At 37.9% G+C, this 16882-nt stretch overlaps 1 protein-coding gene across 2 annotated transcripts in view; it reads right to left on the minus strand.

The window, feature by feature from the left end:
- Positions 1-3245: 3245 nt before the first annotated feature.
- Positions 3246-16882, minus strand: part of Angpt1 (angiopoietin 1) — a 249624-nt gene continuing 235987 nt past the window's right edge. For both annotated transcript variants that reach the window (XM_052747736.1, XM_052747735.1), the window contains exon 9: positions 3246-5789. In XM_052747736.1, coding sequence (XP_052603696.1) covers positions 5629-5789 — 161 coding nt within the window. In that variant the 3' untranslated portion in view covers positions 3246-5628. The remainder of the gene's footprint in view (positions 5790-16882) is intronic.

Here is a 16882-nt window from a genome sequence, read left to right on the forward strand (position 1 = left end):
TTATTTCAGATATACTTAATTATATAGTAGAGTATAAATGAAACATATGTACCCAGAAACAACAATAACAACAAAAAACTCTGTTGCTCATTTTACTGTGACATTCTCTTTATTGTGGTAATAAACCATCAGACTCACAATAACTCCAGGGCATGCTCGGTAAGGAGTCTGAGATAATTAAGGTGGACTTCAAAGAGGAGAAAAGGTTTTATGGGTATTCACATTTACAGACACAACTGTTATAAGCTGAATTACACACAGATGTCATAATGTCACGTAGTTACTTATATGACAGAATGAAGCTTTAAAGTTAAGTGGTGGTATTATTCATTTATTATTATTATTGTTGTTGTTGTTATGATTATTATATTGACCTTCATTCTCTTTGCGTGTGTGTGTATGTGTGTGTGTGTGTGTGTGTGTGTATGTGTGTGTGTGTGTATGTGTGTGTGTGTGTGTGTGTGTGTGTGTGTGTGTGTGTGTGTATGTGTGCATTCAGGACATGACATGGATCTGGATGTCAAACGCTGCCTTTTCCTCATACTGTGGGACTAGATCTCTGTTTTCCACTGTACATGCCAGGCTGCCCAGCTACCATGCCTCTGGAGAGACTCCTGAATCTGCCTCTCATCTTCTGGTAGTAGGTCTGAGATTATAGACACTCGTGCTGTGCACCTGGTTTTTACGTGGGTTTTAGAGATTCAAACCCAGCTCCTTCCATTTGTGGAGCAAACACTTCACCCATTTATCTGTCTTCCCAACACTAAAGGGATTTTACTTTACTTTATTTCATTTTTTTTGTCACGAAAATCCATCCAAGCACAAGACATTTTGAAAGCTATCACTGTACTTCCCATTTCCTTCCACTTTTCAACCACACAATTTAACCTGAAGCTTCTCAAACATTAATGCCTTCAAGCCATTTGAACATCTCATTAAATGTATTCATTTCTGTAGGTTGAGACCCAAGATTCTGCATTTCTCTCAGGTTCCCAGTCAACTCCGCTACTTTGGAAATCAAGATAGATACCACCCTTGTCCTCACGGCCATACTATTCCTGCCATGGATCTGAAGTTGAAGCTCTACCTTTCTAACACTGCTCTCAAAAATGACCAATGGCTTCTCGAATGATAAAACCAATGGACCCTGTGCAACTGTAGTACTGCCCACTGTGTGGTAGCCTCCCTAATACTTTATGCAATGTACTCAACAACATCTAGGGTCCAGTTGCTCCCTGTCTTTGCCCCTGTCTAGTCCTTTCACACCTTGATTTTCAGTCCTTTGCCCACCTGCTCCTTAGACCTCCTCATGTTTCACTGAGTGTTTCACCAAGCTCTCTTCCACTCTGTATTCTCTTCTGAAAACAAGTGGAACGTAATAACTTGTTTAATTTCCGTTTTTCCTAGAAATCCCCTTTTCAGTAAACCTGATGGCAGATGCTTAGCAAGGAATTGATAAAATAATGGTGAGAGGAAAAGGAAGAAAACATTGACCTTGACTACATTAGAAGAGCCAAGCCAACAGTAAACTAGGTACCAGTGGAATTTTATACCCTAAGGCTGGTCTTAAATAGTAATAACAACAAACATATAAAGAACAATGATCACAGGGCTGGGAAAACAGCTAGGTGGGTACAATGCTTGATGTGTGACCATGAGGATCTGATTGTAGATTCCCTAGAGTCCACATAAAAACAGGCGTGGGAGCTGGTAATGACAGCCTTTCTACGCTAAGCTGAGAAACCGAGGCAGGAGAATTCCTGGAAGCTTGCTGTCCAGCTAAGCTAGCATGTGCAACAGTGAGCGAGAGACCCTATCTCAAGTAAGTTGGGGTTGGAAAAACAGAAATCTAAGTCTTTTTCAGCATTTGTCTGTACCATTCATAGATTTGTCAGTTTCTTCAAACAATTCAATTCTACTCAACAAGTTCCCAAATTAAAAATAATAATGATGATGATGATGACGATGATGATAATAATAATAACAACAACAATAATAATAATAATAATGGAATGTAGCTTAGGTACAGAAAGCTTTTCTACTATATATAAGGCCCTGGGTTCAAACCCTTTCACTCAAACAATAAAAACTGGAAACAATCTCTTAAAATAAAATAAAGGACTGTAATAGTCAGATAAGTTAAGAGAGGCCAATGGTATATATAGAAATGGATGGTCACAATTGAGGAAGTGGATCTGAAAAGGCGGGAAGGTGGGGAGGAGCTAAAAGATAGAGGGAGAGGAAATCATCAGATTCTACTATATGAGAAGAAAAATCTATTTTCAATAGAAGAAAAATAAATGGTAAAATGATTTTAAAAAAAAATTTCCTTAGAAAAGGGGTCAACAATCCCTAATATTTTGATGCAGCCTAGAGGGTTATTTTGCACATATGGACTGAATAAAAAGATCATCCTTTTAAAATTTTAGAATACTTCAGAATGACAGTGGGTGCATGAGTGAGGACAGGTGTGCACTGTATCAGTCAGCTATTGATATTTAACAAAACACTCCAAAATAATGTGTCATAAGACACCCACCTCATCCTTTCCTCACAGGTGATACATGCTATCTAGGGAATTATGTTGATCTGAGCCAAGCTCAGTTGACCTCAGCTGACATGACTCAAGGATTTGTAACTGTCCACAAGTCAGCTGGGAATGAACTGGTCTAGGGTGGTCTCAGCTGGTAAAGTTGGCCTTGTCCTCTGTGGTCTCTAAGTTCTCATTAGTCTGTCCTGGGAAGGGGGAAGCAGAAGAAAATCTATCTTTTCAGTAATCAACATTGAAATTAGTGAAGGGTTGAATGACTATGGTGGTGAGGGGAGCAGGATGAGGTATCAAATTACTCAGTTTTAGATACGTATATAACTAGTAAGTCCACACAGAGCATGGAAGGCCTAGGGGTGAGTTGTGGTTCTCATATTCGCTTTCCTGTTCCCTTTTATGCCAAACGCATAAGATGACTTATCTTTTTCCACACACACAAAAAGATCATCAATTGCTGCATGACAATACAGAATCTGATAATTGTCAGGGCAAACATAAAACCATAAAGTACAGATGTGGGATGAAGACCCAACACTTCAGTCTTCCATTCTAATGGATGACTTTCCTATCACCTCCCATAATGAAATTTTTTCAAGTATTGAGGCTTTAGTTCATCTGGTAATTTTTATAGTGATTCCATACTTATATAGATTGTGAAGTTAAGTTTTATAAAATCTATAATTAAAACAAGATGAAGTTGCACACATTATTTTCAATTTTATTTAAAACAAATAATGTTGTGACTGTTATGAAGAGATTTTCATAGAAACCACACAACTTTTATTGAAATAGAAATTGAAAGACAAAATTCTAGTATCTAATTATTTTATCCTGAAATAATTAAATGCAAAAGCTATGCAAGTCAAATTGCTACAGACATGTTGGCATTATACAATGTACACAATGGAGTCACTAAACATTTATACTGCTTTATTATAAATAATTGGAAACAATATCTCATTTCTCAAATCCAAATAGAAAAACAGTAAATACCATGCTTTTTTCTCATTATTTCACTTTATTTTTGTAATATGGATTGAAAAACAGTATACCTAATCCAAGACTGGTTTTAAAACATCTGTGGGAACAACAAGAACAACCAAACCACAAAAATATTCCTTTTCCTTCACCTAAATGAAAACAAGGATTTTAGGGTGAGAGGCTTAAGAGAGCTCTGAGGGAGTCACTAATGTTAGAAAAACTCTGTAATTCCTGAACATACCACTTGTAAGGCAAAAACAGTATTTCATACAGACATATAAATATAAGAAAGACTTGATGGTAAACATTGAAAAATCTTTTCTTAAAACCATGAATAGCTTTATTCTCCCAGATGGTGGAAAGCTAGTAAGGCATTATGGATGCAATTACCAAGGCTGGTATTTTGAAATTTGTATTTCACAGAAAATCTTTCTTTTCTGAGAAAGCAGAACTGCTGTGTATTTTAGTTTTCTCATTTCATAGTAAATCATGTTGGGTTACAATTTTTTTCTAATGTAACCTTGACCATTTGTAGACAAAGAGCACTTCTTGATAGAATACTGCAGTAACATCAAGTTGTCACAAAAACATGTGTCCAAAACTACAATAGATTATGCCATAAAGACATCTTAACTAAGGCACTTATAGCAGCTAACAGTCAGAAGTTTCCTAGTCAAATGACAGTGATGTTTTTATGTCTCTCATACATAAGGAGTTATGCCAATTTTCTCCACTAATATTATTTTACAAGATACAAATTACTTGAAGAATCAGAGCCTGAAGGAGATAAAAACAATGCGAAGAGTTATATATTTAATCAAGTAATATAGTAAATGTCTTTGAACACTCATATTTATACTCATCAGTTGAGGACAACATTATATATTCCAGATTAAACAGGTATTGAGTTTAACATGGAAGAGTCTAATGTGCTATGTACAATGATATTTAAAATTCTTCCATTCTTTTTAGACTTCAAAGTGTAACTTTTGTAAAGAACTGGAACAGGATGCTTTTTGTAAGTACACTGCAGTTAATTAACAAAAAAATTAAATTAGCACAAAATCTCTGGATGAAGAATTAAAGATCTACAAACATTTTAAAAATAATGATGCCATAGATATGCAAATACATGTCAGAAGATCTGTACAATGGGCTGTTCCAACTGAAGTACTCCACATACTGATTTGCTATATACCATCAATGAGACCATTGACTGCATGCATGCTGCTTTAGAAACTGGATAACAAAGTTTCCTTTTTTTATATATACTCAGGCTCTAAACATATTTGCGTATCAGCAAATCAATTTTCAATGTAAGTGAATACTGTAGCATGAGAGTAATTTTTACCTGCTGTATCCACTCTTGGTATATTTTAACTCTTCTGAAAATGGTATCCCCCAAACTCAGAGTCCTTGGACACCTTCCTACCTCTCACTGTTACCCTCCATGTACTGTGTGTACTGTGACTTTCAAGGATGGCATTTACACTTGAACACGGGAACACTGAAATCAACTAGTAAGTATGATACTTGAAAAGGGCTTCTGAAGCCAATTAACTTTTAGCCAATTCAGAGGACAAGGCTGTTCTTTATGTCACATTTGTGCAGTGACATCTGTGTTATGTGTTAGCAGGATTTCCTAGAATGACACCACTTCACCACTGCAATCTGTCGTCAACAGATCTGGCAGGCCTGCTCCCATTATTATTATTTTTTTCATGTATGTTCTTTGCTGTTTATTTTTCATTGGTTTTTACATGAAACAAGCTGTGTTTATCATCAGTGTTATAGGTTCAAAATATGATCCAGTAGCACTTTGAAGTGCGGCGAGCTGAGCAGTTTCCTCCCTTTTTAAGGCATGACAGTGAGTGGCCATTCTCGGGAAACGATTCACTAGAACACAGTGACCCAAGTGGAGACTTTCTTGAACTCAGAAGACTCCACATCCATAGTCAAGAACCTTGGTGACATCACATAACCACTTGCTGCTGGAAGGGAGACAATGCTGTTTGTTCCTGAAGCTTCCAAAAAAAAACTTCTCCTCAGGGAGCATCCCCAGGGTTCTTTGCAGATGTCTTAATCCTGGCATGGCGCTTTCAAAAATCCAAGGGCCGGATCATCATGGTTGTGGAACGTAAGGAGTAACTGGGCCCTTTGAAGTAGTGCCACTTTATCCCATTCAGTTTTCCGTGATTTTGTCCCGCAGTGTAGAACATTCCATTTAGATTGGAGGGGCCGCAGGCGTCAAACCACCAGCCTGAAAAATGAACCAATGGGAGGGAAAATAAGAAACAGAAGCAGGTCAGGCTTAACACTGGAAAGAGACTGGCTTGATTGATGAGGTATTGTTCACACTTGTTCTGATTCTCTGCAAACAGGAAGCAATGAAACAGCACCATCCCAGCAGAAGTGTCCCAAATGACACTTTTTGAACATGTGCGAGTAATTGGAATGAAGGAAACTCGTGCAAACCACCTTTCAGTGTGAAGGGTTGGGACTCACTTCCCACTGTAATTATGCAGAGCCTCTAAGCTTAGATTTTAAGATAACGTCAGGCCTGGATACAAATTCAGAATTGCATCTTACATCTGTAACTGGGAACAGAACAATTATCAGCGTATTAGTGATGTCAGATGCTTAGACAAATGTCACTTAAAAGGTAAGAAAAATATTTTCTAGTAACTTAATGATTTTGTTAAGAATTGATCCTAAAATTAGCTGGATACTCTAGTGCCTATGAAGTTCAAATTGTATCTAGCCTGTCTATAATTTATAACAACATGGAAGATTTTTCCAATAGTGGCCATATAGCTCATATTTAGCAATATTTCATCTATGATTGTTCAAATTGTTTTTAAATGTAATGGAAGGAAAACAAGCCGAAAAATGATGTGGCGGCCCAGTGCTTACGCAGGATGTTAGACTAACTGAACAAGCTAGCTCTATTTTCTTGATGAACTAAAGTTTTAGACGTCTCTGATAAATCATAGTTCTTTTCTCCTGAAGTAACACTATTGAAGTCTGTAGGGAGAGATTTATGCCAGAGACATTCTAGAATATTTTTATTTGGATACACTTGACCTCTATTTGATTGCAGAGCTGTACCTAGGGGACTAATTGCTAATGAAAGAGAAAGCTGTCCAGCTGCTCTCTGACAGTAACATGAGCATTGTCTTGCAAAAACTTCAGAAAAAGTTAGATGAAGTAACATTGGTTCCCCCTGCTTTCAACTTTAGAAGGTGAGTGCAGCTGGGGTATGTTTATAAAGTCACACCAGGGGCATAACAAGCTGCATTAGTCACCCATCCATATGAGGAGCAGTAAGGTATGTCTGATGGATTATGAGAGGTCCTCTATCCCATGTTGTTTGCACACAGCATGAATGTTAACATGGTCCAAACACGAGGGACAAGGAAGCTCTTGTTTGGCACAAAAGGAAGAACTGTATGATTCTATCTTTCCTTCCTTAAAATCAATTCCCCAACATTTGGTCAGTATTGTAGTAAAAACACATGATTTATATTGCAGAAGATATTCTAATTTTAAGGAGTTGATCTACCCAGAAGATTCTCTTTAACGGACAAAGCAGAAACTCTGAAATTAAATTCCACCTTACTGCTTCTGTGTTTTAACTTCCGTCCTTCCTGTGTAATCCCTGGGACTCTTCTGTCACCTTACTCAGTCACTCAGTCTTGTCATCATCCCTCCCTGTCTCTGAAGTAAGCAAAGGCTCTTACTCATTAAGGAAAGCAGTGAAGAGTCACAGAATCATCCCATGAGCTGCAACCAGGGACCGATGCTAAAATGTAAACTCAACCTGGTTTATAGAAAGTCACAACAGTTCTGGGGGAAAAAAGTATGGAAATAGACCACAGCCTAGCTGTAAAGGGAGACACTAAAGGCTGCAGTTATGGGGTACTTTGGTTGAGCTCAGGGAAGAGATAGGATACAGGTATCCTGTGATAAAATAAAGCAAATCTCTCCTGTGTACTTTATCTAATTAGTGAAACAAGTGATCGTGATGAAGATGGCATTTTGGAAACAGTCCCAGAATACCATCACTGAGAGAAATAGTCACTGGAGACTCAGAAGATTCCAGAATGAAATAACCCAGGCTTTTGTTCATTACCCTAAGGGCAAATACTTAATACATCACCCAGCTGGGCTTGCTAAGCAAATGGCATGGAGAGGCTACAGGCTTCTCGTTCACCGGCTATGCAGACTAGTTTTCTTTATGAAGTGTTTTAGTTCACTACAAAGACGTTGTAAGGGATGCCCTTGTATAAAATACGTGGTCCTATTGTATTTAGCTCCCTGCCTCATTCAAATGTTGTTATGCAATATTCAACAAGACAGCCATGATCCTTGACTTCACAGAAACTACATGCACACTGAGAAGCATGAACAGAATGAAACAGGTCATTGCTGGTCACAATCAGGAGCACCATAAAGACAATAGGCGCTAAGAAGGAAAGAACTTTTCCTTTTTTTGGAAGAAACTGATGTTTCATGAGGTCTGAAGAGAGAGCAGCAGGTAACTAGGTGAATATGAGTAGGAACCCCTACAGCTGCTGCAGATGGCAGTAGGAAGATGGAGGGGCCCAGCGCAAGTGTTTACAGACAGACAGAACCTAACTGTAGCTGGCACACAGGAAATAAAGAGACTTCCAGGAAATGAAGGTTAAGAATGGCCTCAGAAAGCTGAACAGTCTTTGTGGAAACATTTATAATTTAGCCAGACTACTTGTCTATCATCAAGTGAACAAGTACAATATTCTCTAGCAATGGGAACTTGTACATAACCAAAGGAAACAGATCTGCCAGCTTAAATGTTTAGTCAAAATGTGAAGAGCCTGTACTTCTATATTGTCTGCCAAAGCCATTCTGAGCATATTAACCAGCATGATGAGCAAGAAAATCGAGTCTAGAATCAATTTCACACATACTCATCCATGGACAGACACAGAGGATGAGGGGTCAACCAAAGCAGCATTTCTGACTTCAGGGCATTTGTATTGATAAAAATTGTCAGAAATTAGGAGATAGCTATTGAAATGTATAGAATGGAAATAAAGAGGCTAGAGACCCTAATTGGCCAAGAAGCTCCAAAAATTATTCATTTACCCTTTACATTGGATCCAGGAACATGAATTAGTGGCCAGAAAGCTATTCTAAATACAGTGTGTGCCCTAGAAGATCAGCAGGAGAATGTCTGCCAGCAGCTGGGATTGCTGAGTGCCAATGGGGAGGAGATTTGGGGAAAACAAGTGGAGAGAACACAGAGTTAGTTACTATGTTTGGGAAACTTTCTGTGAACAGTAGAGAGCCAAGAGAGTGGCTGACTGGTAGATAGAAAACCTCGATGGACCTCATCAGTTAAAAACAAAGTAATCCTAAGCAAAAACAATAGTATTTGATATTTTCTGCTTAGTTAATGGTACCACTGACTATACATAGATACATTTGATATGGTCTCTTGTTTTGTTCTTCACACAGCAAGACAAAAACTGTAATAGACACCTCAATGCTCAGAGAGTTTAAAGAACTCTTCGAAAGTGGCATTCATAATACATGGACTATGTCTGAGCAATTATATTGCAGCACAATTAGAACCAAATAAGATGATTCACTGCTTATGGAAGCCTGTACAATTCCATCTAGAATTGTAAGGGTAAGGGTTAGAGTGGGAACAAAATGAGCCAGATGCTCCACTGGGTCCTACAGTGCAAGTAATAAAGATAAAGTCATAGGTGTCAATGTTTTGTTTTATTTTTTCAAGTAAGTTTATTAGAAAAATATGAACATGAAAACGGCATTCAAATGAGTACAGTTCACTGTGATAATAGTATAAAACACTGTACCTATGCATCTAATATTGTTTGTTTATTGATAGTCTTGATATGATAAGGGATACAGGCTTGAAGTATTGTTATCTTTAGGAGATCAGTGGGCCACAGATAGGAGAATCTATGAGGGAGCAATTGATGACAGTTAAGTTGATGAATTCACATGACAGAAAATAAAATGTAAATATTTCTCATGAATATTTTTGTTTCTTTATAAAACATTCTGAACTTCAACGTGGAGGAAGTTGTCATTTCTTTTGAGCAAGATTTTGGTATGTGCACTAAGACCAAGTAAGCAACAGAGGCATTTCTTTTTGTCAAACATTTCTAATAGTTTCTTTTTTCACTTTTTATCTTTTTACAAAAATTGCTCATCATAGCTAGATCTTTTAAATGAATATATTCTGATGGTATAAAGGGTAGTCAATGTAAGGTACACAAATGTCTCACAGCTACAGGTTAAGTCACTGAAATTAGTACTACTGTGTAACATACTGTTTCCCTATATGAGGTTCTGCAGGAATACCTGATGGGACAGAGCTGGGTTTGCATCTGGTACGATGTGAGCTGCTTGAAATGCAGCAGTTAGGAATTAGAAATCACTAACTCTGTCCTTTGTCCTAGTCAGTCTTTGGAGTAACAAATAGGGAATGCATTATAAAGTGAACTGGGAGGATGAGGATATGGCTCCGTCAGTGAAGTGCCCGCCTGAAAACATGAAGACCTGACTTCAGATGCCCTGAACCCACATGAAAAGTAGGACTTAACCCCAGTGCTAGTGGAGTGGAGACAGCCAGATCCCTGAAGCTCATTGGCAAGCTAGCTTAGACTAATCATGGCTCTCAGATTCAGTGAGAGGCTCTCTCAAAAGGTAAAAAGTGAACAACAAAGGACATTGACATTGACCTCTGCGCCCCCCCTCACTCACAGCTCTCCCCCATCTCACACACACACACACACACACACACACACACACACACACACACACACACACACACACACACTCATGTCTACATGCACTAGTAGGCATATGCAGCACACATTGCCACACACTTAGTGGTATACTGGGAAAGACACTTTAGGCTCAAAAGAACTCAGTGAGGCAAGTAGAGGCCAGAAGAAAGCAGCTTCCATTTGTCATTGCAAGAACTGACAGAACGTCTCAAATGTTTGAAGACTGGCAACTCTTCACATAGGCTTTGCCAAGTATTTTTTCATTATAACCTGTAACCTCGTGTATATTTTAATAAGAAATCTGAGACGCATGTTTCTAATTCATTTACACTTAACTCATTAAAAGTTAGTTTTGCAATAACTATCTCAGGCTTCCCAAGACTTTAAAATTATTTGAGCCTTTTATCTTTGAAGCAGAAAATTCACATTTTATCACTAATAAATGAAACTCTGCCCAGAAAATAGAAATTGGATTTTAAACTTTCTACTCAGGAAGTTCAAATTTATTTGAAAGTCAGGAAATCTAACTCTCACAGTCCCCTGATACTAAACAACACGTCTCTCAGCACTTCTTTTTTTAAGGTAAAACATACAGTGAAGTGGAAAGATATATCTGTGGATTTCTTTCACTCACGTTAATGCACACAATCTAATCATTAATATGCAGGAAAGACTTCACAGAAAGGAAGACTTTCCTATTCCTCGGTGAGGATGGGGTGAGGCTGGGCTAAAGTGCTGGGTACCATTGCGACCACCAAGATGATAATGATGCAGAAGTCTATCGCTGACTTTATGTGTCATTTACTTGACCCTCTGCATGGCCAGCTTCAAGGAACAGCTGCATGACTCCTGTGGATGGGAGGCAAAGAGCCTTTTCAGAGGTCGGTCTGTCTTCCTTCTCTGATCTCTTACTATATCCCCTCAGGCCAAGTGTGTGTGTGTGTGTGTGTATGTGTGTGTGTGTGTGTGTGTGTGTGTGTGTGTGTGTGTGTGTGTGTGTGTGTGTAGGTTTCTTTCTTTTCTTTCTTCCAAAGATGAAAAGTTGTTTACTCTGGCCAGTAACAGTGAATTTATTTGAATCTTGTATGTGTATTCTTATTGTCTTTCCCTCCTATGGACTCCGGTTCACCTTTAAGCATGGTGAGTGAGGAAATTCTTGTGAAAGTAGTCTTTCAGCATTTAAATACAACCCCTTCACTCTCTTTGAATGCCTTTACTCCCAGCAGAGGTAGTAGAAGCAATAAGGTGATGACCTTGGGGTTAAGTACATGTGTGCAGCTCAGACTTCTGACACCAGTTCTGTGAACACAGGCAAATGGCAAATGATCTAACTTTTCTCCATCTTGGATCTTGTGAAAGGAATTAATATTTCTCCTAATCAAAAGGGTTTGATAAGCTGCATTTGAATTATGAAATATAGATCATTTAGGCTAATGCAAAAAAGTCTGCAAAACATCAAAGCTAGGTAAGCATTGCTGGTTTAGGGACTGCAACATAAATCAAGCTGTTTATTTCATTGTTTTTCACATGGAATCAGCTACCAGCCTGAGGCTGCAGCGTTTTGCCATTGGTATAATTATGGTATGTGCAATAGGCTAACAGATTATAGTTCTACTTCACTCTCCTCCAAACTTGTGAATGATTCTCTTTGTTATTTTTGAAACAAATATACTATGTACCGGAAAAATATAAATATAATGCTGAGCATTGAGTTTGGGGCGATCAAATTTATTTGAAAGTCAGTAGCCTAAAAGTAAAACTTTTGCAATTCTGGAGGTCCTTCTTTTTGGGCTTTGTGATCTTAGAGGCTGGTACCAATTCTTGATTAGTTAGTCATCCTTTTGTTCCATGATTGTCTGTTCAAACATTTATATGTTATCACATGCTCTACATATAACTTTATGCAAAAGGATCAATCACACTTTAATATTTTTAGGACTTTTCTCAGGATTATTTGTGGACATTGGTGAGTGTGAGGATCCTCTCACAGTCTCTGAGAACATAGTCATTGAAACCAGTGCTGGCTGAGCTCGTGTTGTGTGCCACACTCTAACAGGATCTGGAGACACAGCAGTAGGCAGCACACAGTTAGAATGCAGGGGGCATATGTGGAGTGTGTGTGTGTGTGTATGTGTGTGTGTGTGTGGACTGGGCAGATACAGTTTGTACTAAATTTAAAAAGTGAGTTGAAATGAAAGTAATTCAATGTAGATTTTGTTCACTCAGCCTCAGATGATCCACGTGGATCTTCTCATACCCTTTAAACATACAAAGTGAGGATCGCCACTCATCTGATAAAGCTTTGCCCAGCCCTTCCTGAAGTACTAAAAATGCCAACTTGATTCCATTTTCCCAAGGATCCTGTCACTTTCATGTCACTCAACACGTGAAGAAGCAGCTAGTGTTTTCGTTTGTCTTTGTCAAGGTTAGATAGAGCCCAAGCAGAGGAAGCATTTATCAACTCTACTGCTAGCATCTGGTAAGACCCAGGACGTACTAAAATATTTATGTGGATGGCTTTGGCCGCTCTTTTAGGATGGAACTGAAAAATATCCCTTGTTAGTTTAAGAAAGCCTTGCCTGCCAGCTGACATGGTTTATGCGTGGGAAAAGAGGGCAGAGTTTCTACCGCAACAGATTCTTTCTGACGAAGGTTAGGTCACATTTTTACATAGCTTTTATATTATATACTAAATATGGAAATCATATTGAAGCAAAACTTAAATAAGGAAAGGGAAGTAAAATAAAACCACACTGATGGTTTTTTGTTGTTAGCAACTTCTAATAATTGCATTTTATTAAGAACTTTTAGACAGAATTGTTTATATAATTATTTGATACTTAGATTGATTGTATAAATAAAGCTTAGTAATTGAGGTTTACGCTGACTTTTACAACTATTTATTTTGAAGATTCTTGATTTAGTACCAAGGACTATACTCTAGATGAAGATAAATTTACTTTGAAAGTGACAGTCTAACAGTAGTTCTTTATTTTCCTAGTGTTTGATTCAGTTTTTTGCACAACTATTTTAAGTACAATAAATACAGACAAACAAAAGCGTGCACAGAATGACATTGCATTGGCTTTGTCTTAATGTTAAGTAGTAGTTAAAATTGGTCAGTTTTAATGAAATTGATCACTCTCTTTGAGTTTAAGAGTGCACGGGGAAGTCTCCTGATGGGCTAAGGAAGTGTTTGCTATCTCTTTATCAGTGCCTTCCATCTACTACAGACAGAGCTTCACAGTACTGTCCTTTATATAGGGAGGAACCTATAGCAAAACTGAGAACAGTTCCTAAAGCCAATGGCAATCACACAGCACAGATATATGCTGCTTATCAGTCCCTGCTGATAAGTCATTCTATTTAGTTCTAACTTCAGAAGGCATTTCAGTAGAAAACTCTGTGCCGCAATATTGATATTGAAATATATTCACTGGTGAAATAAATATTTGTATGAAATATAAAATTATTCAGTATTTAAACTGGGCAGAAGAATTATTGGTTTCCTAGTAACATGAGAACAAGTCTACATGCTTGTGAGGGGCTACAAAACATTGTGCTGTCTGCTCCGGCACATGCCAATGTACTATGCTGCCTCGGCTCATGGTGTGCTCCCTTTCAACTCAACAATGTTGAGTACATGGGTTATCACCTATGTGTTGCTTTTGTTTTTCTTATTAGCTCTACAATGACTACGTGAAAGAACAGAAACACAGAACCAGAAGAGAGGTTGATACTGTTTTTACCCCACCTACCCTACAGGAAAGATCATAACTCAATTCTTTAAAACAAAAGCCTTCTCTTCAGTTCTTGCAAATGTATACAATGGGGAAGGCACTGTCCTTCCAGAAGTTCACTCTAGTGACTGACTCCTGGAGGTTCAATCTAAAGTTTCTTCCTTGCTCCTTATAATTCTATCATAATTTATGTTTTGTCAATAAAACTGTCACGGTTCAAAACTACCTCGTTCTTTGTACATCATTTTCTGACAACCTCTTTTTTTTTTTTTAATTGAGATGGGCTCTAATCTACTCAGTTCATTTATCTAGCAGTAGGTTAGTTTCTTAACCCATACTCATTAAGTGTATGTTAAATTGGTAGGAAGCAGTAATGATGTTAAGAGAGAAGGGAAAGGCTCAAACCCCTTGATTTTCCATCTCTGCTTTCAGCTGAGTTCACCTTCTGGCTTCCAGCCTTTAACCGATGAAAGTGACAATGCCACCACAGCCTTCGACTCTAACCCCTCCATGTCCTTAAATAAAATGCTCTAGGACAGTTAGAGAGAATTAAATCTTACTTCAACCTTGATACTCTTCAGCAGATGACAAAAACCACAAGTTCTTACTTTCAAACTGTGAAGGCCCTCAGTGCTTAAAAGAGACACGGTCAAGCGGGAGTGAGCTCAGACACAATTTATAAAAGAAAAGGAAAGGAAAAGTCATCAGACAATGGAATGGTCTCATTTGGAAGGGATAATTTGATGAGGAACAGACAGTGGTGGGTAGTAGCTCTGTAGGACATACGTTCCAGGCCATGCTCCAGTGATTTGGACGGCCATTGACATTCATGCCTATGATTTCCAGTTCTCAGCTCTCTACATTACACAGCTTAGCTTTTCAGTGTGAATGGCTTTACAAGACCTGGCTTGTTTCAAAAGGATATTTGACAGGGTAGTGGTGTTTATTACAAAAACACATCTACTTAGACTGTTCTAGCCCAAGCAATAAGTGGAGGTTTTCTCTTCCCAAAGTATGGGTTTATTAGTGAGTGAGAAGCAAGTCCAGGAGTAATTACGGATGAATTATCTCACAGAGTTCAGTCATGTGAGACAGAAGTAAGATCCTAACTCTGAGCAGTGGTGGCTTCTCAACAACCAAGAAGTGAATTCCCTCTTGGTACCTTGTTTGCATTATCCTGACAGGAACACGGACACAGAGGACGCTCTTCTAAGGACACATTAGAAGGATCTCACTGTTGGTTGTTCAAGGACTGTAGTTATTTACTAGAAAATTGTGTCTGTTAAAATACAAATGGAGAATATGAAGTCCATTTCGACACTAAAACGGGTGCCAAACTGGAACATTCATGACTTTGTATAATGTTAGTTATGGAACCAGAGAACTGACTGATGCAAGATACACCTGTGGCTACCACTTTAAATGAATTCTGAGACTTGTAATGTGGCTTCTTAGATGTAGATCTCAGAGTTACACATAGGAAACTTGTATATGTTTGGTGATCTTAAATTGTGATGCTCAAGTGATATATTCAGAACTGAAACATGATGGTGAATATGGTAGAAGCAGAGTCATGTCATGCTGTCCTGGGTACTAGGCTGATCTTACATTGAAATTTTATCACTGTGGGTGAAGTGGGTTTTAAGGCTGTGATTTGATAGTAATAGCAAGGCAGGAGGATGGCCATAAGGGCCTCCTCAAGGAAAGATTACTCTAAAACTTTTTGTATTTTTCTGTGTTCTGGAAATGTGTGACAAAAATGCCAACTTAAAAGTTCATTTTATTGGATTTAAAACTTGAGAGCAATTTCACGGATTAAAAAATGAACATTCATCCACCATACACTGCATTTTCCACTAAGTTCCCTATGCATCACACTAGAGGAAGGAGAGTTTCTCTACATACTAACATGGAAAAGATTTTCCTAGGTAACGCAAAAAGAATGTCAGAATGGTTGATGATAGGGACACCTATTCTTCTATTAAGAGACAGAATTACAATTTTGAAAAAAAGAGCCATTAATATAGAGGTTTTCTTCACAATCACCCCTTTCCTGAGAAAACCTGAACTACTCATGTTCTGCATTGCTGGGTTTTAGGTTAGTGTTCCCTACTTCAGTCAATTACTGTAACAACTTCTGGAAGATTTTTGTATATGTGTACAGTGTTTTAATAGTTTACATTTTTCTTTAAACCAACAATTAGGTAAGTGCAAAGGCATTTTAACATGCAAAACTCAGAATTCCTTTAGAGAAGAGATCACTACATTGCTGTAATGGAAGAGAAACAGAAAATATAAGAAAAAGAACATATCTGGATCTAAGAGGAGCCGTTTTGCCTACCAGAGCCTGAGACTCAGGAAAAACGTCTCTTTCTGGGGTAAAAAAGTGATTATTAAGTGTTGGATAAATTTTACAGTTATTTTAGTAGCAAATTGAAGTTTCACTTTGAAACACTCAAAATGCTGGAAAAGAATTGGAATGGAAAAAAAAAACCCCGACTTTCTTATATAGTGATACAATGCTATTTAATAGTGTTTGCTATAGCAGATAAAATCTTTTTCAAAACCCTGGCAAAGCTGGTCTGAGTGTATAACTTTAGGTTTAAATACATCTCTCCATTTTGTACTGATTCTATATGAAAATTCATCAGTAAGATTGACTGCATAATTGTAAAGCATTTGAACAGAAGCAATGTTCTATATACCACTAAGAGCAACCTAGAGATTCTTTTAAAGGTAGAGTACCTGGTACTTCAAGGATCCAGAGAATTCACTTAGAATGGAGCTTAGGACATTCCTATCACAGATGA

Source organism: Peromyscus californicus, unplaced genomic scaffold (assembly GCF_007827085.1).
Source record: "Peromyscus californicus insignis strain IS unplaced genomic scaffold, ASM782708v3 Scaffold_20__1_contigs__length_68692818, whole genome shotgun sequence".
Lineage (NCBI taxonomy): Eukaryota > Metazoa > Chordata > Mammalia > Rodentia > Cricetidae > Peromyscus > Peromyscus californicus.